This window comes from Thunnus thynnus, chromosome 6, assembly GCF_963924715.1.
Source record: "Thunnus thynnus chromosome 6, fThuThy2.1, whole genome shotgun sequence".
Lineage (NCBI taxonomy): Eukaryota > Metazoa > Chordata > Actinopteri > Scombriformes > Scombridae > Thunnus > Thunnus thynnus.
Window position 1 is genome coordinate 32,765,499 of NC_089522.1, and position 26,509 is coordinate 32,792,007.

General features: G+C 40.2%; 1 protein-coding gene across 1 annotated transcript in view; it reads right to left on the minus strand.

Annotated features, from left to right (window-relative positions):
• Positions 1-6,760: 6,760 nt before the first annotated feature.
• The window catches only part of bcap31 (B cell receptor associated protein 31), a 36,055-nt gene continuing 16,306 nt past the window's right edge, over positions 6,761-26,509 (minus strand). Inside the window, exons 6-8 of the mRNA XM_067593450.1 lie at positions 14,341-14,467; positions 12,922-13,022; positions 6,761-9,614 (exon numbers count right to left, since the gene is read on the minus strand). Of these exons, the coding sequence (XP_067449551.1) occupies positions 9,588-9,614; positions 12,922-13,022; positions 14,341-14,467 (255 nt within the window). The 3' untranslated portion in view covers positions 6,761-9,587. The remainder of the gene's footprint in view (positions 9,615-12,921; positions 13,023-14,340; positions 14,468-26,509) is intronic.

The window sequence follows — 26,509 nt, forward strand, 5'->3', positions numbered from 1 at the left end:
GCTGATCTGTCTCCGTGGTTACTGGGTTGTTTGGGATGCCAGAAAGATTATACAGAAAAATGTTGTCGTTTTGATTTTTCTGAATCATAAACTGTACAATACCAGTCAAAAGTTTGGCCATACCAAATCATTTTAACTAGTTTCTACATTGTAGACAATACTGAAGACATCAAAACTGTGAAATAACACATGTAGAATCAAAAAAAGTGTTAAATAAACCAAACTATCTTTCATACTTAGACTACTTTGTGAAGCTGGGATGATGTCCCCTGTACATTCATATTTAAAGGACGGGTTCACAATTTTTCAAGCGTCTTAAACCAGCAGTCAGGTGTCCATATGAGCAGTGAAAGAGGTTTTCCTTGCTGTAATCATTCCTCCTGTTCATACTGGATATTAAAAGATCCTTCAAATGTGTTTTCAATGGAAGTGATGGAGGCCAAAATCCACAGTGTGTCCACACAGTCATTTCAAAGTCTCTGTGAAGCTTATATTCAGCTTCAGCAGTCTGAGTTAGTCATATCAAGTGGATATCTGACACATTTACAGTCTTTTTAGCATCAAATTCCCTCTTTGTGTTTCCTCAGACAGTGTTTCCCTGTTGAGCTGCAGGTGGAAGTATAGTAACAAAAAGAGGGACTTTGACACTAAAAAGACTGTAACGTTGAAAGATATCTACTTGATTTGACTCATTTGGACAGTGTGAGTTTGTGTGGTTTAGTTTTTCTGGTGAATATGGAGGAAAGTGTGTTATGTGCAGGTTGTTTTATGACAGTTTCAGTGTCCATATGGGAGCCTAACTTTGGTTTTGAGACAAAGTCCTTAAACAGTTTTATCTCCTCCTCTCTGCTGCCAGCAGAAAGCTTCAGTTCTCTGCAATCTGAACACCTTTAAACTACCAGGAAGCAGAAGACATAAATACTGGAGGCTTAAAAAAAGTTCCCAGCCCGAGATGTTTCTCCTGTCAGCATTTTTAGACACAAGGTCCGGGTCGGCTGTGAAAGCTGATCTGGTGAGAGGATGGGCAGTGCGGCTCAAACCGGTTTCTAATGCCAAACGGCCGTTTAGACCAACAGCTGCATTAGAGGCGGAGGAGGAGGAGGAGGAGGAGGAGGAGATGGGGCGCTATGTTTAGACAGAGAACAGACAGGGAGACGTGGTGGATCTCTGATAAAGTCCTGCAGAAAGACAGACAGGTTGAAAACATTTGAGTCTTATGTGCTCAAGTTTGACATGAAGACATTTACTACAAAGTTCAGTTCAGGGGTCAAAGTTTCCAGCTCAGCAGTTGTTACACTGTATAATGATCTGGTGAATTTGACTGCCACTTGGAAGCAGCTCTAAATAAATTATAAAGAAATGATGATACGTTTCAAACTGTTAATTGTTTGATCAAACTATATTAACCTCTTCCACCTATTTTGGACTAAAAATGCCTTAAAATGCCCCGAATCAAAATGGTCTGGAGCTCCTGAACCACAGAGACTATCTGGATAAATACAGTGTTGCCAGAAAGGAAACCTACCAAAGTTTCTTGTTAAAGTGTCAGAAACTCTCGAGGTGATACAGAAACAAAGCAGAAGGTCTCTGAAGTCAATAAAAATCGAAGTGTTGAGAGTCCTGGTTCACAGTGGTCTCTGGTGCTAACTATGTTATTTATCAATTTAAAGATGCTACATGTAAGAATTTTAGTTTAAAACATTCAGAAATTAAACTTATCAACAGAATGTGAAGAAATAATAGTTTTGACGTCATGTCAAAGACTGAATTGTGTTGCACAGATATCTACTCAAGTTAGCATGCTAACCAATTAGCCCTGGCCTGTCATGTCTCATAATACCACCAAGTCACTGTAGCGTCCAGCCTGCCTTCAGTCCAACATGACCTCTAACCTCTTGTCAATCATGGGCTCTTCTCATTTCTCTATTTTGTGCCTCCTCATCTCCTCCGACCTCCTGCCTGCAACCCCGGAAACCGATCTCAGTGTCTCAGTGTCTATCTCATCGTCATGTTTATGAATGTCTCAATTCCTAAAATGCATCTTGAGGAGAGAGGAGATATACAGGTGTATCCTCTGCAGGAGTCTTTACAGCATCCGTGCTGTGACGTATAGAAGAGATGTGACACAGCTGGAATATACAACCATTTGTAGTGTGTGTTAAATAAAAAATAACAATGTCTGACATTCGTACATTCTGGTCACATTACGCCACGTTGTGATTTGAATTAAATGTAAATATATAATTTGTCATGAACACTGTTATACTCATTTGACAGAGATCATAGATTACAGTGGTAGGCTACAACAAAACAATGGACAGGTGATGCAGCTGTCACATATTTAATTGACACAACGGCTCCGAATCAAGGATGTCTCATTTTGTTAAACGCCTATTGCCTCAACACCTCTCTCCTCCTGTCTCCTCTTTGCCTCCTCCACTCGCATTTCAGGTGGGAGGGACTAAGTACGAGGAGAGGAGGCAAAAAAAAGGAATCAAGGATGTACAAACTGAGAAATGAGAAGAGGGGCATGTTGACGGTTAGTCAACAGCTGTGTCCCATTTCACACCAACTGGCAGCTTTGGCGGAGATTTTGAACCAGGCTAACAGCTGTTGTAATGTTCCCTCTAGGCCTGTTAATATGTCACTTTATTATGTTTTCATATTTTTAGGTAAGAAAGTAACCATTTAGATACCCAGTATGTGGTCAGTTTATCCAAATATTTGCTCCGACGTGGCTTCCTGGAGTCTCTGCATGGAGCTGAGTGTTTCAGCACACTGGACCTTCAATCAGTTTACTGGCAGGTGGACGTGGAAGAGGAAGCAGGGACAAGACGGCTGTTGTGACTCCCTTTGGCCTGTTTCGTTTCAAGGTTATGCCGTTTGGTCTTAAGAATGTCGGAGCACCGTTCCAAATGCTGATGGGCCTCGGCTGAAGGGCTCTGAGTCTCTGAGCCTGTTTTTTTCTGGGGCTTTTAAGGGGGTTTCTGGCTGTTCTGCCCAATACTCCTTTTTGGCTGCCTAGTCTCTTAGTTGTTTCACTGTATGACAGGTGCCTCACAAGCTGCTGACTAAGGAGGGTTTACAGTTGTTCATCATGCTTCTAACAATCTCAGTCTTGGTCATATCTGGTTTCCACTTCAGGCACAATACCCTGTAATCATACAGAAAGTCCTTAAGACACTGGTCTTGGAACAAGGCCCACACTTTTCTGTTATGTAATCAGTGAGCAAAAAGGCACTTAAAAACACATCTCTAAAGTCATTCAAGTCTGTTATTCTTGCCTTTTCTGCCATCCACCAGCTTCTAGTCAGGCCTGTGAGTACTGCTGTCATGGAAGCCATAAGTTCTCTGTTAGATAGGAGTCTAAAGCTTCGTTTATACTCCTGAGCGGACGCGTACACATACAGCTGCAGACACCACGGATGGGTAGTTGTTCTGCTTATACTACCTTCTGGGGTCCGCTTGGAGGACGTGTTCCACACATGCACTTTAGATCGCCGTTTACAGGAACACAGTATTGTGACCATGTGGGCTGCAGGTATGCGGATGTCTACACAGAGCCTACACATTCACCCTCTGATGACGAAATTCACGTCACGTGGACCGTAGCGGACCCTTGTGGACGTGGAAAGTATAATTTCAGCTTAAGTGACAAAAGGTTTTCACCTTGATCCACAAAGCTCAAGACCTCTGTTGCTTCTCCGTTTTCTCCAAAAGTTGGAAACGTAACGCTGACAGGAGGCTTAGCTACGCTGACTGGGAAACAGACGAGGCTGCCGTAGTGATCTCAAGAACATCAAGTGACCACTGAGGGTCTGTTCGAGGTGTTTGCTGGTAATTTTCAGTAAGCATGCAGTACACCGCTGCCTTTCGCTGGACGTTTAACAGTTCTCCTCTTACTCCTTGACTTTGCCCTAGAGGCGTTGGATTGTGTTGCTAATTTCCTCGAAATCAATGGAAGTGGTTACTGTGGTGTCCATATGACCATCCTCCTCTTCATCTTCCTCATCCAAATACATGTCACTCAAGAGGGAAGATGCTACAGGCTCTCTAAAGGTGACACCATCCTACGAAGGCGGTGGGGGGTCTTTCCTGACTAGGCTCTCTCTGATAAAGCTGCTCTGCCTCTTCGTCAAGCTCAAGGTGTTCAACGCCTGCTATCCCAAAATCTCCTCAAAACAACACAAATTAAATATCAAAGTATGTTTGTCCCCAACAAGGTTACAGTAACATTCCCATCCAAACAATTCTCTTTCCTTTGTTCTCCAGGCCAAACACCTGGTGACCAAGCCACAATTCCCAACAAGAAACTATACATGGCAGCACAGTAAAAGCATGGGTAGCAGGGATACAGTTAATTGGAGGTTTAAACTTCTAAGGGTTTTTTTAGTATTAAACCATCTAATTTACATATCTGTATATTTCAATGTCACAAAACCAGCCGGTCGTCTCAGCTGATCGTCCGGTCAACACATCGTCTTCCCGGAAAGAAAAAGATCTGATGAACTGATCTGCAGCTCTCTGGTGATTTACCGCTGGCTCTAATGTCTCCACAGCATTTTGATATCTTGACTACACCGTAGCACTGGTTCACTGTCAGTAAATGATCATTCTATGAGAGTGGTGGGAAGGGACCAAAGACCCATGGGAAGGACATTTCTTTGTATGTTTGGAGTGGACGCGCCGGCTCTCTTGTGTTTTTTCCGTGCTTACTTATATTTCTTACTTCCAGTTCATCATTGTTTATCTCATGTGTTTTAAAAAGATCATGCTCATTGAGATAGCAGTGGAAATATGCTGACTGACAACAGAGTGACCCTCACGCTGGCCTCCAGTCTGTGAGTTCCATAAGCTTCATTTGCTATAATAAGAGGAAGTGTTTTCTGGATGTGTCTGCCTTTTTTTTCCATAAGATGTCACACAGAGGAATATTTCACCACCACTTAAGCGGTTTGCAGCAGAAGCAGAAATGAAAGGCTCACAGATTAGTTGTAGACAAAGAACAAGCGACTAGGTTTAAAAACAGTACTGTGGTATAATATGTAGATGTAATATAATATTTCTTTAGCATGTGGGCATAAATCTACTGAGCCAACTCACACAGAATTCAACATTTGCTTCCTGGGGAGGGTGAGATTTATTAATCATATAACACCTCACAGGAAAACAAATAGCACGGCATCAATCATGTGGCTAGTAAGATCCGTTCCAGCCAGTATCAAACTGGGTGGAACATTTTTGCAATGAAGCAAATGCAAGAAAGCAAGAAACCATTTACCAGCAGCCCTAATGATACTGTTTCTCAAGAATAAAGATAAGAAACTGTAATTGGACAACACCCTCTGTGGGAGATTCAGTCTAGCTGTCAAGATTGTGGTTATTTTACTACTTTCTATGATACACTTAAAATGTATTACATACATTAATGAGAAAAACAGTTCTGCCACCGCCTTTCAGCCACAAGGATCAGAGAGGCAAAACATCTCAAATTAAACCCCACAAGCTGAAGATTGTTTCTGCACTGAAACAGGAAGTTGTTGATATCAAACGGACATTTGCATATATATCTGGTGTGACACCCTCCTATTGTCTCGGAGGTTGTACTGGTCAACCAGTGGAGGACCGTCAGGTGATTTAGTTGACGTTTTCACTGCCATCACGTCAAGTTAATGGAGGGGTGGGGGGACTTAAGGCCTCAAGTGTTTCTATGGAAATGAATTGAAATTCCTGACCCGTTAACTCCTTTCAAAGCGCTTATCTGAACGGCTCATTCAGTAAACATAACCTCTATGGGAGGGACTGAGCATTTCCTTTTTTCTTACGACAGAGGTGGACAACTCAACCTTCTGGTGATATGCTGCCCCCAGTTTGGCGTGTGGAGAATGAATTTGACAGACGGCCAATTGTTAAGCAACTTTAAATGGATACTATTTCTGTAAACACAAGGTCTCCCTGATTACAGCAACACAACGCGTCCATGTGTACGGAGGGGTGAGATATAGCACAGCAAGAAAACGGAGAGAGGGCCAAGAAGCTATTATTGGCGTCCAAGCAGAGTTAAATGGGACACATACTGCATATGTCCAGCTATATTTATATTCTGGGGCTCTACTGGAATATCTTTGAATGATTTCCAGTTCTAAACTCCTTATTTATCTTCTACTGGTCCTTTATGCAGCCCCTCAGTTCAGCCTCTGTCTGAAACAGGCCGTTTTAGCTCCTGTCTCTTTAAGGCCCGCCTCCTGATAAGCCCACTCTGTTCTGATTGGTCAGCTTCTCCGGAGGCTACGTAAACAAACTATAGTAGCAGGATTTCACTTCTTTTTCTCCTTCTTTACTCCAAATGTCAACTTCTCAAATCCATCTGTACATGTTGGAGCAGACACATGGAAACACCTTAGCAACAACCTTAGCAACCTAGGCAACAGAACGGACATGTTTACGGACATGTGACGGGATGACGTCAGCCTACACTACGTGTCAGGGCAGATAAAACGTGTCAGGGCAGATAAAACGTGTCAGGGCAGCATTTTTACAGATGTTCACCTCAAGTTTTGGAACTTTGGCCCCTTTAAATAAAAACTTCAGTGACAAAACATTTTCAGTGCAACATGCATTAGACCGCCATAATGACCTCGTGACATTGAACTTAAAAGGCCTTGTGAGTAAATGTGTCAACGTCGTGAACCAGGTGATCTGAAAAACATCAACACGAATAACAAAACAGACAAAAAAAAGAAGATACCTGCACACACTGTAGATGTTGCTTTGGTGGTTTATTTCAGCACTTCATTTGTTGACTGATGATTAAAGGAGATACAGTGAAGAAACAGCGCCTGCCTGTGGTCTCATGGCTTTCACACAACTGGCACAAGTTTACTGTCTGAAAGCATTTCTTTCAAAAAATAACAAACAAGGTACGCGAGAGAGTAAAATACAGGAGAGAACAAGATAGAAGACTCATTTCAGAAGAAGAAAATGTATATATTTGTCCACAAACATGAATGAAGTTTTGTTGCTGAATAAACCACAGAAGCTTCGTTACATCAGGCTGCAGCGACGTGTGATTCAGAGTTTTGTCCAAGTCTCAGCTCACTTTTATTGGAGGTGAGAACTGAAACAGGAAACATGCAGAAAACACCCGAAACACACCGATATCTCTGTTTAATCCAAACACATTAAAGCTGATGATGCATAGACACATTTATCCTTAAAATCTCTGCGTATCATCACCTTTAACCTGCAGTATTTACCCCACAAAAAAGTTTCTCATCAATAAAGCTGAATTTCCCTCCCAAAATAAGTGATGATAATATGAAAAAAAACCTAAATACCTAAACCTAAAACAATCGAACAAAGTCAAACGTGAATAAAGAAACTACAGTCAGAGGAATGGCTCCTTGTTCAACCAGACGAGATTCAAATGAAGTCTGGTGATGATTCATGTTTTCTTTTTTGTCAATAAATCCCACAGAACAAAGAGATCTGCAGGAAACTCAACTGTTTGTTTCTGTGAAACTACAACATTCTGTGAAACAAACAAAAATCACTCAAAGTAGCAAAGTTTTGTCATGAAAGTTTGGAATGTAGAAGAAAATATATGCAAATACACAAGATAACATTTAAATCAGATACAAACCAAACATTAGCTGTATTTTAACCAGTTATACATCCAACAGTTTAATCAGGCATGAAGCTATGAAGTGAGCATGCACGCATAACATGAGCAGATTAAACCTGCAATAACTTGGTTTTTTTGGTCACTTGGGGGCAGCAGAAACAACGTGCTATGCTTTTAGCTCTGTTTTTTTTTGCTCTCTACCAACTCCTGAGGGAAATATCTGGCTCTTTAGCTGCTAAATGCTCCACTATGTTCACCAGCTAGTCTACAGCTAACTGTGTCTGTTTGGTGCTGAGCAGGTAGTGTACAGTGACTTTTTTAGAGTTTTTTTCTCTGAAAACGACGCTATGAGACGCTGAGAGTGAACCAGAACAGTAAAAGTTGCAGCCGGACAGATAAACAATGAGCTGAAACTCACTATAAAGCTCCGTAAAGCCGAGAGGAGCTGCAGAGTCACTGTAGGTTCATCACTACGAGCCTCGACCAACATGTTACACACCAACAACAAGACAAAATTTAGCGAGATTTCTTTTGCTGATGACATTCTGGAATATTTCTCGAAATATTTTCTCGCTCTACACAGCCTGCAAGTTTGCATGAAACTATCCAGAAAAAAAATAATCTTTAGAGCTGCAATGACAGAAATTTCAATAAGCCACTATTTTAGTTATTGATCATCATCGTTTTAGTCCTTTTTCAAGCAAAAATGCCAAAAATTCTCTGGTTTAAGATTCTCTAATAAGAGGATTTGCTGCTTTTCTTTTCCATCTGACAGTAAAGTGAAAATCTTTACACAACATATTGAAGACTTAACCGTGGGCTTCGAGTAACTGTAAATGGCATTTTTTAACGTTTTATAGACCAAATGATTAATCGATAAAGAAAATAATCTTTAGCTGCAGCCCTAATTATCTTTCATAGCAGCATGCCTGTTTACAGACTTTCATCAAACAAACATCACATCTGCTTTTTTCCAACCAAACATACAGATTTCAGAGTGAACGGAGGCTTTCAGACAGATATTTGCTCTTCAGACGTTCATCAGGTCAGGAAGGGAACCTCCAACAGACACGACAAACAACAACAGTCTGTTATTTCATCTGAAGGCAAAATCTCAATCTCAAAGCCTCCAAAACATCAACTGTTGAACCCAAAAAACTGTTAACTGAAGAACCAAAAACAGGAAATAACAACAAATCAACCGCTGAGGTCAGAAAGAAGATTCTTTTCTCTCCGGTCACATTTTCAAAATCAATGAACCCAGAAAATGTGACCGGAAGAAGAAACACTGATGCTTCTTTAGAGTCGCATATTTTTGGACCACATGACCGACGTTATTCAACTGCAGGTTCAAACATTCACGACTCTCAATGAAGCTGCAGAACTCTCAGTTTATACAAATCACTTTGGGCGTTTTTTTTCCAATAAATTTACAACCTGAAATTAAAACTGAAAAAAAAAGTTGTGCTTCAAGAAAGAACTGTGTGGAGACTTTTCAAACCAGGATGTGCTTAACTTTTAAATTTCAGCCGTTAATATGGGAGAGAAACACGTCTGTTCCTGCAGAAAACATGATTCAGGTTGTTTGAAGAGAAAGGGAACAAACTCAGTGGAGAAAACGTTGTGATTCTGCAGTTTATAGACGACTCTTGATAACAGCAAACTGAAAAAAACAAAACAATTAAAGATGAAAAAAACAAACAAACAAACAAACAAAAAAAGTAAAACTTTTCGGTTACAGACGTAAACTCAAAACTGTGACAGAAATCAAACAGCTGACATTCAGTTTTTTTTTTCTTTTCTTGTGATGAAACTTTCCAAACGGTCCCGTTATAACCAATCACAGCCCCCCGGGAGATGTCAGCTGACCCGACGGGAAGTGACATCACATCTCTGTGTGCAAGGCTGATGAAGATGATGAAGATGATGAAGATGAGGACAGAAGCTGGAAACCGTCTTCGTCTCAGTCGGATTTCTTGTCGCTGCTCGCCTGCAGACACAGAACAGGGCGGGAAAAACACACACACATGGCGTCAGCGCCTCCTGCAGGCTGCAGAGTGTTTTACATCCAGGAAGGGGGGGGGGGGGGGGGGGGCGCGGCCACTAAACAGTCAGGAGCCAATCAATGCTCTGGATTCACATGGACACGCCCATCTCATAACATATGTATGAGGAAAAATAGTGAACAAATAAATGATTAAATGTGTGCAAAGACGAAAACAAAGTAAAATAAAAATCTAAAATAATAGTCGTAAATTGGTTGTTTTTGGCTAAGAAAACGTTTGATGGAGATAAAATAAAATATTCAACAACATGTTTGTTTCCTGCAGAGTTTAAGTCCAGTTTGTTTTATTCAACTTGAATCTGGAACCAAAACAGAAGCAGATCTGAACTCTGCAGTCCAGTCGTGTCCAACGCTGCACCGACATGTGTGAGAGTATTTCTTAGTATGTTACATAACTGTATGTTCACTAGTATGTATGTGTGTGTGTGTGTGTGTGTGTGTGTGTTATACGTGTCCTGTCAGGCAGATTTAAGAAGGACCAGCTACTGTTACATTGATCAGTTACAAACAACACTGCAGCCACTAAATATAACTTTAACAGAAAGAGTCCTCACACACACACACGCAGCCTCGCTGACATAATGCATTCCCAACTGTCAGCTCTTAAGCATCACAACTACACATGTAATCCCAACCTTTACCCTAAACTGAACCTAAACCTGATTTAGTAACACTTAAAGTCTCCCTGTTTAGCAGTTATAAGCGCCTATGACGACATATTTTATATCATTACGACTTTCTCTGCAACTGAACAACAGCTCTGTAACTTTTTAATGGACTGAGACCGTTTTACTTGCTCCGTTTCGACGGAGAGAAAGAACATGTAATATTAAAGCTGCAGTCAGCGTTGGTCGGGACTTCACGCTCTGGCCCGTCGGGATCAGATCATTTTGCTTTTTAAAAATGAGGGATATTTCTTACAAGTTTGGTGTGCTTTTATTTTGAAAGTTTGATTAACAGGATGAGAATTTTCTGCAGGTTGAGACATGTCTGTCTTGCTCACACCTGTGTCATCAAAATCATGCAAGTTTTGGGCCCATTCACTTGAATTTCAATGAGTAAATTGAAAACTCTTGATGAGTTTGTGTGTAAAACAAATTATTTTCCTAATTTTCATCAAGTCTATTTTTAGAAAAGTTTGATTGAAACGTGTATTGTCAGGTGTGTAGAGACAATAAGTAACTGCAGCTGGACACAGAAAAATACTCATATATTTGAATGGAGAGTGTGAGTGAACCCACACCTTTTTGATCATTTACTGCTTCCACATAGTTTTAGATACAAACTTAATTTGAACTTTAAATGAGTCACGAGACTTTGACCTACAAATCTTGAATTTACATGTTTTTTCTATCTTTTATTGTTTTTGAGATATTAGAGTGTGAGTTTTAAAGTCTTTTCTTGCTCCTCCTGTGATTTTATAATGAGTGTGTATTGCGGAATGTTTCACAGCACTGAGGGAGTGACATCACCAGGAGCAGTTGGAGAGGAGGATTTTAGAGTACGCTTCTTGTGAAATCTCCTCATAAATCCCATGACTTTGGCCAAATCTTACATTAAAAATCATATTTTAATAGGAAATTTCGTTGAGAATCCATCAATACAGGTTTGAAAGTGGTCAGACTTATCGTTTAGACATCAGAAGCCTCTGTTTGACACAAAGTTCATGCCCATGGATTGCCTCCCCATTGTTTTACATTGTAAGGTGTGATGTGGCACTGCAACTTTCAGGGCTTATTAAATCCAAACCGTTCGAGTTATTACAAAGTTTTTAACAACTTTTTTTCAGTATAGTGTCATAAGTCACCTATTAAAGTTTGAAGCCGATACCATTAACACCCTTGAAGGAGATAGTGTTTGTTCGGGGGCCAAAATTGGGGCAAAGTCTTATTTTGAAAGGCTAATTGCGGAATTCCTGTTGGATTTAGGTCAGGGGTGTCAGTGTGTGATTTGTAGGTCTTGATGAGACGAATAATTGAGTTTTGATTTGATCTCTCTACGACATTCCTACAGACCGTGGCAGCCATTTTAGTTACCTAGGTGGCGCTAGAGAGCACATTTTGGCACTTTAGAGGTTCATTTTTACATTCAATTTTTCACCAGACCTGATGTGTTTTTGAGTTTTTGAGCATGTTTAGGGGGTCAAATTTAGGGTTTAAGTGGCGTAATAATAAAGAAAGAAAGAAACAAACAAACACACGAAAAACGATAGGGTCCTCACCCGATCTGGTGAGGGTCCTCACCAGAGGACTACTGCAAAACAGTAGTCCTCTGCCTTTTGGGCTCGGTCCCTAAATAAATTTTTCATTTTGACAGAAAATGTTCTGAAGTTTGTTTCTATCGAGCAGCAGCTTCAACGGTCAAACTCGAGCTGACGGTTCGGACCTGCAGCGTTTATCAGAAACATGTTTTGACTGTTCAGTGATTTATATTTGTTCTGTAACTGAGCAGTGATGTTCTTGGTTCTCCTGGTTCTATATAGAGCTCTGTAGGAAGTGTCGGGCAAGTTACTTCAAAATTGGAATTAACCGACTACAAATTACCTAAACAACTCAGACTCATCCACACACACACACACACACACACACACACACACACACACACACACACACACACACACACACACACACACACAGCATCTAATGTATTTAACACATGTAGAAGCAGAAAATGAGACGTTTGTGGTTTAACAAGCAGGCAGGAAACAGTTTGGAATAATTTACTCACCATGCAACAGCTAGCGTTAGCGTAGCCGCAGTGAGACACACGGCGCTGCAGAAGTCCCGCCCTCATCTGTACGATTCACACACACCTGAACTCTGAACTAAACTAGAGTCAGGTGACTCCTGAATGTAGACGCACTCGAGGCTAACCGTTAGCAAGTCAGCTAACAACACACAAGTATTTATAAAGACGTTACTGGAGTTTGAAACCCAGTAATTATATCACAGTTACTGGATTTTAAACTGTGATCCCTTATACTGCTTCAGTTTCAGAAACCTCCACCAAAACCTTTCTGACGTCGGATTAGAGGAAGCAGCGTCTGATCATTTCTGAAACTGATCATCTGATTTTCACATTCATCAGCTGTGTGGTGCTGAGAGAAGAGCCAGAGTTTGAACTTCTTCCTCAAACTCTCTTTTTTAAATTCTCAACACAATGAAAGGATTCTGTAAGTGGATTTGAAGCCTGTGAGCTTGTGTGTGTGTGTGTGTGTGTGTGTGTGTGTTACCAGCAGCTTGCTGTGTTCATCCAGCAGTCTGTCGTACTCCACCGTCAAGTTCTCAGCCTGTTTCTTCATCGCACGAACGTCGCTGTCTGACTTCTGCAGAGCTGCAAAACACACAGACATCATGTCAAAACACACATTACACACACACACACACACACAGGGCACAGTCCAAAACTCAAAGACATTCAATTTAATATCATCTAAGACAAAGAAAAGCCGCAAATTCTCAAATTTGAGAGCCTGAAACCATCAAATACTTGGCAAAAAATGACAAACGATTAACCGATTCTCAAAATAGTTGTGGCCTAATATTCTGTTGATCAACAGAAGAATCGGTTGATCGTTTCAGCTCCACACACACACACACACACACACACTACAACTATATCAGTCACAATGTCCTGTAACGTTTAATAAAACATAAATAGAGCTAAACTAATGCAGTCTAATACAACAGTCCTGCAATAAAAACATTCATCACAGTTCAAATGTTTCAGTTGAAGCTGTTTTACAGATGTGTTGTTGTAGTTTGTGTATTCAGTTATATACTGAGAAGTGTTTTTATACTTGTTACTATAAATGTGGCGGATGAACGATTAGAAACATCTGTCAGTATAAATCAGAGGAGTTTTCAAAGTCTGTCACCCCACAGGACACATATGTGTATATGAGCAGATAGAGGACAGTGTCAGTGCTCCAGGAAAATAAGATTCAGTCATAAAAATATGGAAAAAAAATCATATTCATGTTTTGTTTTCTCCTCTTATTATTCTTTGCTCCTCATCTTTCTTCTATTTGGGGGATAATCAGGCTCTCAGATTTTGAACTACAGTTCACATAAAGCTTTGGAGGGCAAACAGGAAGTATAATGTTGCCATGTGAGCTACTGCCTGAGCAGCGTTACTTTCAGCTGATATTTGTTTACATTCAGTTCAATCGTCTCCATTAAAAGTCTGGTGATTTATCTGTTCGCTGCTCCTGTTTGCAGCGTGTTCATGGACGTACAGACGACTGTCAGTGTGATGCTGAAGAGGAAGGTTCTGAGTCTTTTTTCTCTGATTTGTAAGCAGATTTATGGAGGTTTATTCATGACGCACATCAGAGATAATGAATCTTCTGGAACTGAAATTAAACATGTATCAGATTAGAGTTATAACGAGTTTTGACGCTCCTTCATCTTCCTGCACCTCCCTGTGGATTAAAAGGAATACAGCTCGACAGCAACACAAACTACAGCCTCTAAATTACCATGAAGTTGAATTAACACCTTTAGAAAATAAGGTTATACCTACTTTATATGTATATTGTATTAGACTGCATTAGTTTTAGCTAAGTGTATCTAATAAACTGGCAACAGAGTTCATAGTTTGGTGACAAAAATGTGAATAAATGAGTGCAGACGCTCCTCCTGCTCCTCACCTTTCTTGGTGGTGTCCAGCTCCTCCTTCAGGGTCTTCACCTCCTCTTTCAGGTTCTTGTTCTCCTCCTGCACTCCGGGTCCTTTCTTCCCGGCCTCCGGCACCTCGATGCCGGCGTCGCGCAGTTTCTATCGAGAGAGAAAGACTAACAGTGAATATCTCAGTGTGTCCAACTTTACACACTCATGTTTGTCCAAACTTCTGCAAAACCTGCAGAACTTTCTTTTAAATTCTACTCAAAGTTTCCAAAAGACATAAAATCTGTCAGGCTGGATTTTTGGGGAAATGATGCAAACATAAAAACACGGAGTCTGTTGTTTGAATATTTCACAGAGCGTCAGTGAAGAGCTGCAACTTTAACAACAAATCAAACACAGTTTTAAAATATTAAAAACATTTTCTATTCAATCATGGATTCATCTGTCAATTATTCTCCAATTACATTAATTGTTTAGTTTGTAAATGAACCACTCGTAATCTTTAGATATTTTATGTTTTTGTCCTTGACGTTTTTATGCTTTTTGTCTGTTTTTACGACCTGAAGACCAACAGTCCAAAACTCACAAATATTCAGTTGTTGTTCAGATGTTGGTTTCTGGTTCAGTTTGAATCCAGTTTTAACCCCGTCCGCTCAGAGACCAACAGGTGTTCATAACAAACGCCCCTAAGCCCTTGACACGGACCGCAGTGTGACTCACCAGCTGCTCTGAGTGTGTTTTGTTTTTAAGATAAACCACAGCTGCAAAAAAAAAATCCTGATGTTTGAGGTTTACATTTCTATGAAGACAAAGACTTTAAAATAGAAGAAATCAGTGAAAAATGTCTCAGAATTTCCCGACAGTCCGAGGTGACGTCTTCAAATGTCCGAAACCCAAAGATATAAAACAGAGAAAAGCAGGAAATCCTCACATTTCAGAAGCTGGAACAAGCAAATGTTTGACATTTCTGCAAGAAAAATGACCAAAACCAGGGTTTTTCCTCCCTATCTAAGTTAAAGTTTGTATTACCAGCTGCCGCCTTTGTTGAAAATTCCAACATGTGATGTTGAGGGAATGAAAAAGGCGGAACTCAACTGGAGGGCAGTGCAGCACCCGGACAGCCTACAGCCTGCACATATTAGAGTTATCTTGTAGTTCATCTTCAAAACAGGCAGTGGTTGCAGACATGTTTTGATTTAACGACCAAATAACCTTTGCAAGACCAACGTGAAGTATATTAACTTTCTACGCCGTCACTTAAAGGCTAATGTTAGCACAGCGGAGCAGCGAACTCCAGCAGTAACAAATGACACTAGCTGACCAACACACACTGCAGCATTAAACAACTTAAACCGACTCTGAGGTGAAGAAAATAAGTCAGTGTTCAGTGTGTTTCACCTCAGGAACCCTGCGGCCGCTCAGCGTGTCGGACAGCGATGTGTTTTTCCCCGGAGCTGACGGAGCAGCAGAGAGAAGCTGCTGGCTGCTCTCTACTGCTGGAGATATAAACACTAATAACGCAGCAGAGCAGAGAGGCTGCTCACTGCTGGAGATATAAACACTAATGACAACGCAGCGGAGCAGAGAGGCCGCTCTCTACTGCTGGAGATATAAACACTAATAACGCAGCGTAGCAGAGAGGCCGCTCACTGCTGGAGATATAAACACTAATAACAACGCAGCAGAGCAGAGAGGCCACTCACTGCTGGAGATATAAACACTAATAACAACGCAGCAGAGCAGAGAGGCCGCTCACTGCTGGAGATATAAACACTAATAACAACGCAGCAGAGCAGAGAGGCTGCTCTCTACTGCTGGAGATATAAACACTAATAACAACGCAGCAGAGCAGAGAGGCTGCTCACTGCTGGAGATATAAACACTAATAACAATGCAGCAGAGCAGAGAGGCTGCTCTCTACTGCTGGAGATATAAACACTAATGACAACGCAGCGGAGCAGAGAGGCTGCTCACTACTGCTGGAGATATAAACACTAATAACAACGCAGCAGAGCAGAGAGGCCGCTCACTGCTGGAGATATAAACACTAATAACAACGCAGCAGAGCAGAGAGGCCGCTCACTGCTGGAGATATAAACACTAATAACAACGCAGCAGAGCAGAGAGGCCGCTCACTGCTGGAGATATAAACACTAATAACAACGCAGCAGAGCAGAGAGGCCGCTCACTGCTGGAGATATAAACACTAATAACAACGCAGCAGAGCAGAGAGGCCGCTCACTGCTGGAGATATAAACACTAATAACAACGCAGCAGAGCAGAGAGGCCGCTCACTGCTGGAGATATAAACACTAATAACAACGCAGCAGAGCAGAGAGGCCGCTCACTGCTGGAGATATAAACACTAATAACAACGCAGCAGAGCAGAGAGGCCGCTCACTGCTGGAGATATAAACACTAATAACAACGCAGCAGAGCAGAGAGGCCGCTCACTGCTGGAGATATAAACACTAATAACAACGCAGCAGAGCAGAGAGGCCGCTCACTGCTGGAGATATAAACACTAATAACAACGCAGCAGAGCAGAGAGGCCGCTCACTGCTGGAGATATAAACACTAATAACAACGCAGCAGAGCAGAGAGGCTGCTCACTGCTGGAGATATAAACACTAATAACGCAGCGTAGCAGAGAGGCTGCTCACTGCTGGAGATATAAACACTAATAACAACGCAGCAGAGCAGAGAGGCCGCTCACTGCTGGAGATATAAACACTAATAACAACGCAGCAGAGCAGAGAGGCTGCTCACTGCTGGAGATATAAACACTAATAACAACGCAGCAGAGCCGTCTGCCTCCCCTTCAGTTTGTTATTCTCATACAGGTAGGAGACTGTAAGAGGCTTTCAAATTAACTGATTCATTAATTAATGCAGTTAACATTTTAAAATAAAAAGGATGCGGACCATTTCTTATCAGCTGCCTTTTCTATTCATTCAATCAAGAATCAATTCTGAATCGAATCGGTACTCGAGTATTGTGATGGTATCGAATCAGGAAATAAACATATCGTCTCAGGCCTGAATAATAAACACCGTCATCTGTCACAACCTTTATTTTTCATCTTTTTGTTCCATCTTGGTATAAAATTTAAATCTCTATGGACACTTTCATCCGTCAAATAATGATTGTTTTCCACTTAAACGAACGACACTCTAAAAGGTTTGCTCCATGCACGCTCAACAAAATTTTTTTTTTAAAAATGCAAATTTTGGGGAAAATGATGCAGACATAAAAACACGAAGTCTGAAATCAAACTCACAAACACCGTCTGCACACAGTTTTAAAATATAAAAAAACTGACAAAGAATGTTACTTCAGGCCTCCTATCAGTTTTGAGTAATCTGTCAATTGTTCCTTTGATTAATCAATGAATTATTTAGTTGATAAAACCTCTGACAACACTGACAACTGTTGAGCAGGCTGACAAAATCTAAACCGTCATTTGTCACAACCTTTGTTCCACCTTGGTATAAAATTTAAATCTCTCTATCTCTATGGTCACTTCTGCCATCTGTCAAGTCATTTGTTTTGTTTTTTTCCACTTGAGTGCAGACTCTCTAAAGGTTGGCAATCCCGGGAAAACCCTGACAACAATCAGCCGCAACTCAACTTTAAACTGTAGATGATACGATCGAGAGAGGCTGATGTTTCTTCTGCTTTTTTCATCTTCTTCTGTTAATTTGTGTCTATTTACAGTGAAAAACACTTCAGTCTCCTCATGCTGGAACTTCCAGTGTTTTATCACTTTAGATTTCACCCTGAATGTCATTTTTACATTCACCGTCTTATTACCAGGATCACATGTTGGTGTGTGTGTGTGTGTGTGTGTGTGTGTGAGCAGCTGTGGGAGTGAATGAGGAGTGTGTGTGGCATTTACACCTGTCTCTCACTCACACACACACACACACACACACACACACTTTAGGAAAGTACCTACAGTGTGTTCCTCGTTTCGGTCTCTGGGTTGGCAGTTCAAATCTGAAAATCTGTTGAAGTCAACGTGAGTCTTCTTCCTTCTCTGGTCACAACTAAAACTGGAACTACAGTATGTTTTCAGCAGGGCTGCAACTAAACATTATTCTCATTATTATATAATTCTTATTTATTGTAATTCTGGAGGTATCAGCTTTTAGCTTCCTGCCTCTCCTGTGTTTGTTCACTTTTGATTCATGTATAGCTGAATATGTGAAGGTGAAACTGTGTTTGTAAAATGTCCTTGAGTACAAATAAAATCATATTTTTTTCCTACAATAAAAGATTTTTAAATGTGCAAAAATAAAACCCTTAGATTATTTCTCGATTTATTTAATCGATGACTCCTTTATTTTAAATGTCAGAAAATAAAAATATGTGAAACATTAATAATTTGCAGAGCCCGCGCTGATGTCTTAAAGGAGTTTGTTTTGTTTGATCAACAATCCAGATTAATCTTGTTTTCAGTCCCGTTCTGTCTCTGTCAGTAATGTTATCTGACGTTACAGATTTCTGGGTTAAATTTATGTTATGAGACCAGCAACAAAACAACTGACCAACTGTGAAAACACGCAGGCAGCACAGAGACATTTATAAAAAGCTAAGCTAACGTAGCGTTATCAAGATAACATTACTTTCACTCCTGATAGCGACAGGAACGATGGCCAAATGAGTCAGTTCAGGATTAATGTCAGCAGTCAAACATCTAAATCTCCCTCTAGACGTCCAGGAAAAGAAATATCAGGACGTTAATCCCACGTTTGAGCTTCTCCTCTCGAGATAAACCCAGAACAGAAGATTTAAGTGAAGCAGTGAGTGAATGTTCTGTTCAAAAAAAAACCAGGAGAGTCAGTGTGTTGGATGACTGCAGAGCAACATCACATAGACAACCTGTAACCGTGGTAACTGGAAACAACAACAATGCTGAGAAGAATTAAAATTACAAATGCAACAAAAATGTTGCATGTCTGTTTTAATAAAACTAACACATACAAAAAAAAAAAAAATCAAATGACTCAAACAGAGATTTTTGCCAAATAACTGAGACTAAAAGTAAATCAGGTGCCAAAATTAACTTTGGTCGCAGGTTATTTATCTCTTAACTGATGAGTCGTTTCAGCCCAAGTGTCCTGCCAGCCAATCAGGACTCAAGTATTTCTAGTTGCTGCTGAATGAGCAGGAACAGCAATTAACACCTTCAGCGGCGTAAATATCCGTCTGAGCTCCAACTTCAAACGCATGATTGAGATTTGAATCACTGCAAAAAGTCTGATATGTTTTCACTCCATTTGTTTGCTTTGGTAACTTGATTTTCTGTTTGGGAGGAGTTATCCCGCTCTAATCAACAACAGCAGTGACTGAACGAAACACCAGAGCCATCTGAATCACTGAGACCAAACCACAAGTGTCCAATTAAAAAAAGCTTTATAAACAGAAGAGTTCAGACCCGAAGCTGTCACACCGACTTCAGCTGGTAACGTGTCGTCAGCGTTCAGAGTTGAGTGAGAGAAACAGCTGCCGAGCTTCTCTGCAGACCTTTAACTGAGCGGCCTCTGTCATAAAACCTGATTTTACTGCTCTGAACTGAATCCAGCAGCACGAGGCCTCAGGTTCAGAAAGGCCACGAGACCTCAGGACCCCCAATTCAGCTACAACACTGAACATGCAGCTGCACACATTAGAGCTCCGTCGACACCTCTGAGATGATTAATGACGAATACATTTAAAACTGAAAACTACACGCAGCTTTGGACGGGGGGGGGGGGGACAGATTTTACAGATTGTTCAAACATTTTCTCACAGTTAAGGAATCAAACATGTAACTAGATGTGGACGTTCACCAACTGAAACACACTTTATTGTTGGAGCTGCAACTAACAATTACTTTCAGTTACTCATTTTGTCTATAAAATGTAAGAAAATAGTGAAAAATGTCCGTTATAATTCTTTAGAACCAAAGGCAAAGTCTTCAAATGTTTTGTTCTGTCTGACCAACAGAACAAAATCCAAATAAATTCAATATACAATCATGTGACACATCCTCAAGTTTATTTGCATAAAGAAGATGAGGTCAAAACCTAGTGTATGTCTGGACTGTGTGTTCCAGTGATAGTCAGTGGTCGTGTCTATTATGTGAATACTGGGATTGTTAAATGTTCATCTGTAATTTTCTGTAGTGGTTCCAGTAATATTTGTTCTGTACTGAAGTAGCATCACATGAAATTGTTAAACTACATTTGAGTAAAGAAAAAAAAAGGTTATAGATGCAAATTAAATCATAAGTGCAAATTCAGGAGGTTTATCTCCACCTAGTTACTGCAGTTACAGTCAAATCAAGCGCACCCTCAGAGCAGCCGTCCCGCACTGAACTGATATAACAGCTACATGAGTCTCATGTTTTACCTGCAAGACTCGTGTTTTAATGCTGCTGTTCATCGTATATCGTATATACACCCCAACAACATGAAAGAAACTAACATTCTATTATACACAGATGTTATAAATAAATACTCTAATAGTAAATAATTGTTCTTCTTTATTTCAAGAAGCCTAAAATAATGGCTGCATTTAAAAATAAAATAATGTGCATCCTAAAATAAAGTGGATTGATCGTATTGTGTTCTTAGATTGTTTATTTTCTGTGCCTTCAGTTTGGATCTGAGTGGGCATATGAGACAAACTCGTTGTGCACTGCCCATTGGAAGTATTTATTCCGTTTTACACATGTAACTACAGTCATTGTGTATCGGGCTCCGAGTGCTTCCAAAACACGGTTGACCTACCTGTGTAGTCACGTCCCTGCTGATCTGCTAAACTGTTGCTAACGCTACGCTTCTGTCTAGACATGAGATCAGAGTGCATTCTTGATTAAAAGCTGTGTTTTCACTGTCTACTTTTCTCTGTTTAGAGCACTTTTCTCTGACTCGTGTCACGCCTCGTCTCTGCTCTCTCAGACATGCTGGAGTCAGTCGTAAGAGCCCTGAAGCTCCGCCCTGCCCCAGCACAGTGAAGCGGCTCACTGATAGCTGGTTTATTCAAAATGTATTAATATTAAACGTACTGCATGTCCAAATTGCACCAAATTCGACACGGCACTCCCTTGAGTCCCCAGCAATGCACCCACCAAGTGTGGAGTCGATCAGATGAACGGTTCAAGAGATACGCGAAGGACATACATACATACAGAGATTCCTTCCTTTAGTAGATAGATTATCCAGAGCAGCAGTTTTTTGTTTATTTGGGAACTGACACAGGGAGCTTCTCTGTGGCAAACAGCCTTCTGATACAGAGCAACAAATACAGAGATGTTTGAAGTTTAATTATTTATTTCTTCTTCTAGAAATCAGACAGATTTCTTTCCCAGATATATATTTATCATCTATCAACTGTAGAGAAAATCCCAGCTGCAGGTCGGCTGCTAGGACGAACTCAAGTCAGATCAGACTCTGACAATCTGCATCAGTTCTGTTAATACAAACATGATCCTGCAGGACAGAAGGTCAACAACAGTAACAGCCAGCGCAGCTGGCAGAGACCAGAGACTACAGTAACACTCTCCTCCAAACAATGGTTCATAAACTAACTGGAGTCAGTGAAAGTCATTCTAGGAAATGTAGGAAATCATCAACTATCAGACAAAAACAACACGCGGTTTGCAGGAAAGTAAAAAATAAATAAATGCTGAATGAGATTAGCGTTCCTTTAAAGTTAAAGATCAGCTCTGTTGTATATTGATCGTGTTTTGATGCCTGCGGTCCTCAGTGTTCAATACGACTCATTTATAAAACATCTGCATCACATCCAGCCACTTCAGCTTATTGATCTGTTGCTCATATACAGACAGATGATCAATATCATCTGCTGTACTCTCTGATCACAGCTGCTTTGATAATGACTGAAGGCTGGTTTTTACAAAGAACTTGAAGACTGAAACAGTAAATCTAGTCAATTCAGTGTTTAAATTGCTGTTGCTGTTGTTACCAGCTGATTCTCAACTAATGGTTATCTTCATCATCACTTAATCTGTCAATTATTTTTTCGATCTGGGCTATTAAATGGTGAAAAATGTCAATCAGTGTTCCCTTAAACCCAAGGTGACGTCCTCAAATGTCTTGTTTTGTCCACAAAGACATTCAGTTTACTGTCATAGAGAACTAAAGAAACCAGAAAATATTCACATTTAAGAAGCTGAAACAAGAGAATTGAATATTTTTTTTAATTTTAATGACTCAAAATTGATTAACTGATTATTCAAATAGTTGGCGTTATTTTTTCTGTCAATAGAATAATCGATTAAACGACTAATCGTTGTAGTTTTACTCAAGATACAAAAAAGATGATTCTAACATTGAAGGCTCGGTTCTCTGCTGAAGTTACAACAGATCAGATTGTTTCATAGCATCCGGTCGGCAGATATTTCCTGCATAAGGAGGATTTTACCTGAAGATGCAAATGTTTCAACTACAGCAAAAATAAATAAATAAAATAAAAATTGCACATCCCCAAAGCTTTATGAATCTGCTTCACAAACATACAGAGACAAGAGGAAAAGGGAGACAGACTAATAATAAAAGCTATCTTTTGGTTACAGCTCTGGACAAAACCACAAAAGACCAAAGTTGTAATTTACCTGAATGATCAGTGAGTGGTTCCCAAAGTGAGTTAATTAATGTCATTGTTCATCTACTGTATGTTTATTATAATATATTTACCACATTAAAAAAAGAAATAAAAAAGGTGACATTTACATTAACTACTTTTTATGTTGGTTTCAAACTTATCAAAACAGAATAAATCAGTAATAAATATATAAATCTCTATATTAAAAACTCTAATATGCAGGTAGTCGTAGCGGAAATGAAAACTCATTTAAACTATTTAATCGTATTCAATGTTTATTTTAAGTGAAATTATTTATCTGTAAATCTGCACAGCACCTGTCGGCTATTATTCTGAGTGACTGAGAATGAGCCTATATTATTTAACTTAATATTGATATAATATAATATAGTTAAGCAGAAGCGTCTGTGTACATATAGGCTGTGTGAGTTATATCGGGGGCTGGGGGACTCGGGGGGGACTCGGTCTAAAACAGTTTAGGAGCCACTGCTGTAAGAGTGAAACAGCTCCGGGAGGCGAGTTAGTGATAGAGATGTTATTTATTTCAATTGACAGCTCTGCGATATGTTATACATTTATTCAAGAGAACATTTGTAATTTTACATTTGAGGACAAATTATCAAATGACTGAAATATTAAATTAACTTCATTTTTGTTATGTAATTTCTACGACTTCTGCTGTTAAAAGAAACCGGGTGTAAATTATGAAAATGACATCTGAAGCAAGATCATGACAATCTGAGAACATGTGTATGCACACATGCACACATGCACATGCACACACCCACATACACAGCAGTTGTGTCACCTTGAGTAAGTCCATCCTGTCAAAAATAGTGACGACTATCAGAGAGTCACATGTATGTACGTGTGCTCACATAACTGACCTTCAAGGTTTCAGACGGATTCATATCACATCCTCAAAACACACACACACACACACACACACATACACACACAGCTATAAGAGAAATAAGACTCCTCAGAGCTCAGTTATATTAATAATAATAGTAATTATAATAATAACAACAATAATAATAATTTCCTCTGCACACTCAACAGTCACTGCAGGAATTTGTGAATTTATAAATCAAAAGAACTGCGACAAATTAACTAAAGATCACATTATTTACAAAAGCTCAAACACTGGTCAAACTTATCATACATATATTGCATCAGTGCATATGTTGAGGTACATATTGACAAAAAAAAGGGACACACACACACACACACACATATACAGTGTGTGTATGTATGTGTGTGTGGATGAAATTTTGATTACTTTTAAGGGGAAGTTCAGTGTACTCAGACAGTATGCATGGGGCATTCCTGGGGCTTCCAAGGTTTGGCCAAGAACAGGAATATCAGGCATACTGTGTCACTTTGACATGTACCCAAGGGAGTGTGCAGGGTAAACATGCCAAGTCTCAGCTGGGATTATCAGGAGATATAGTCATGAAGCTGGCATCAACATTTTCTGCACGACAAAACTATTGCAGTATTTGCAAGACAGTTTCTTCACTTCTGTGCCTCTATTCGTCAAAGGTCCTTGAGCATGAAATTCACTTTGTTGGAACGGTGTGACCTGTGCATGTGCCAAAACCTCAGGTTAGCAGGAGAGAAGGAGCTGAGAAAACAAGCCAGAGGGAGCTTGGGAGTGGAGCAAGGTCACAACATCTGTGCTGTGAGTTGGTCTGACAACCGGTCAGTTCGGACGTATTCAGACCAAATCAGGCGGTGCAGCCAAAACGCCAGTCCTCCAGTTCATCTGAATGGGGGTATAGTGCGTTTAGGCTGCAGGGGATTTAGCTGCAGTGGAGCTCAACGAATGAAGAGAGGGAGTGGTGGTAGAGAGAAAGCCAGTGAATCAGATCAGTTATTATTATTTTCTGATCGTTTAACAGCGGTTACATTCTAGAGCACAAATAAACACACCCACACCTCCACACACACCTCCATAAAACCCTGCAGCGGTACACTGCAACGCCTGATTGGTCTGAATCCAGCCTTATTCTTCTCTCCAGTTCTGACGGTCACACCCAGGTGACAATGTGGGACAACTCCACACAAGTCCTACAGTGAAGTGAGCAGACAATCCACTGTGAAGACATACAACCAATACACGGGTGGGATCGATTTGCTTGATTCCTTTACAGCCAAGTACAAGTTCACATTAGGTCCAACGCTGGTATTTGCACATTTCTTTTGCACACAATCATCCTTGGAGAGGTCAATGCTTGGCGGCAATACAAGCGTGACTGTAGAACCCTGCAGATTCCTGAAAAGGAAGTCATGAACAGGCACAGCTGGAAACCTCTCTCATCCAAATCAATACCCTGAAGAGAGGCAGACCATCCATGGATGAGGCAAGAGCACAAAGCCTCAGTGTGAAAGAGATGTCCCACAGTGCTCCCCCTCCTGAGGTTCACAGGGATAATGTGAGGCACTTGCCAATCAAAGTTGGGAAAAAAAAAAAAAGAGGCCACTGCTGGCTCTGCAAGGATGGATATACATCACCTGCATGATTCAGGAGTGATGTTCATTTGATCACAGATCCAAAAAACCTGCTTCCTTCAGTTCCACACATAAGGAGACCCAAACCAGGACGACATCCACCAAATAAGAACAGATTCCTCAGACATCAGAAATTACTGATGTTCAAGCAAAGTTCAATATGCAAATATGAAGAAATTGTAGAGGACTGATGTAATAAAATTCCAATTTTACAAGGTCCAAAAAAAAAAAAAAAAAAAAAAGTTACAACAAGTTGTTTTCTTACAGTTTTTCAGCATTATAGCATAGATTACTATTACAATTTAATTAGCTTTTTATTGTGCTGTATCAAACCGTTTCATATCAATAAAATTCATTTTAAGATACATATTTTGATATATTAAATCATCAATACCTAATAATTGATGGACTTTTTAAAAACTAAAGGGGTGATATTTATAAGCGCTAAGACCTGCTGTTGCAATTCTGCAACATTTTCACATAATTCTCCAAAAAACAAAAAATAATAATAAAAAATCTCATTATTTTCCTGATCAGAGACTTGCTAAAAATGGTTTTAAAAAAGGAAAAAAAAAATCTACATCAATAAAGTCAATGCTTGGGTTTCAGAGGGTTAATCCATTAATTATCACAACAGTTGTCAATTAATTTTCAACTAATCGATTAATCGTTGCTGCTCTAATTATATACCTCTGAAACTTCTCTTCAGCAGACAACAGAACTGTTTCTCAACTTAATATGTGTATTTATGATGAAACATGGTGATTTATGATGCTGTGGAGGGTGTGGTGCCACGTGTCGGTGTGTCACAGATGACTGTGTGGGAAAATGCTGAGATCGGACAGATGTCTGATCGAACAGCTGCTGAAACCTGCAGAACCGTCCTGACTTCCTGTGAGAATCGTCAGCGTGTCTCAGAACGTGTTTAACGAGAAACAAACAGCAGAGCCGAGTTATAAACAAACACCGTGATTCATTCAAATCAGTTCACGTTGCTACCAAGTCCTGAAATATACAACATGTAAACATTTTCCTGGAAACCAGACTCTGTGTGTGCGTGTGTGT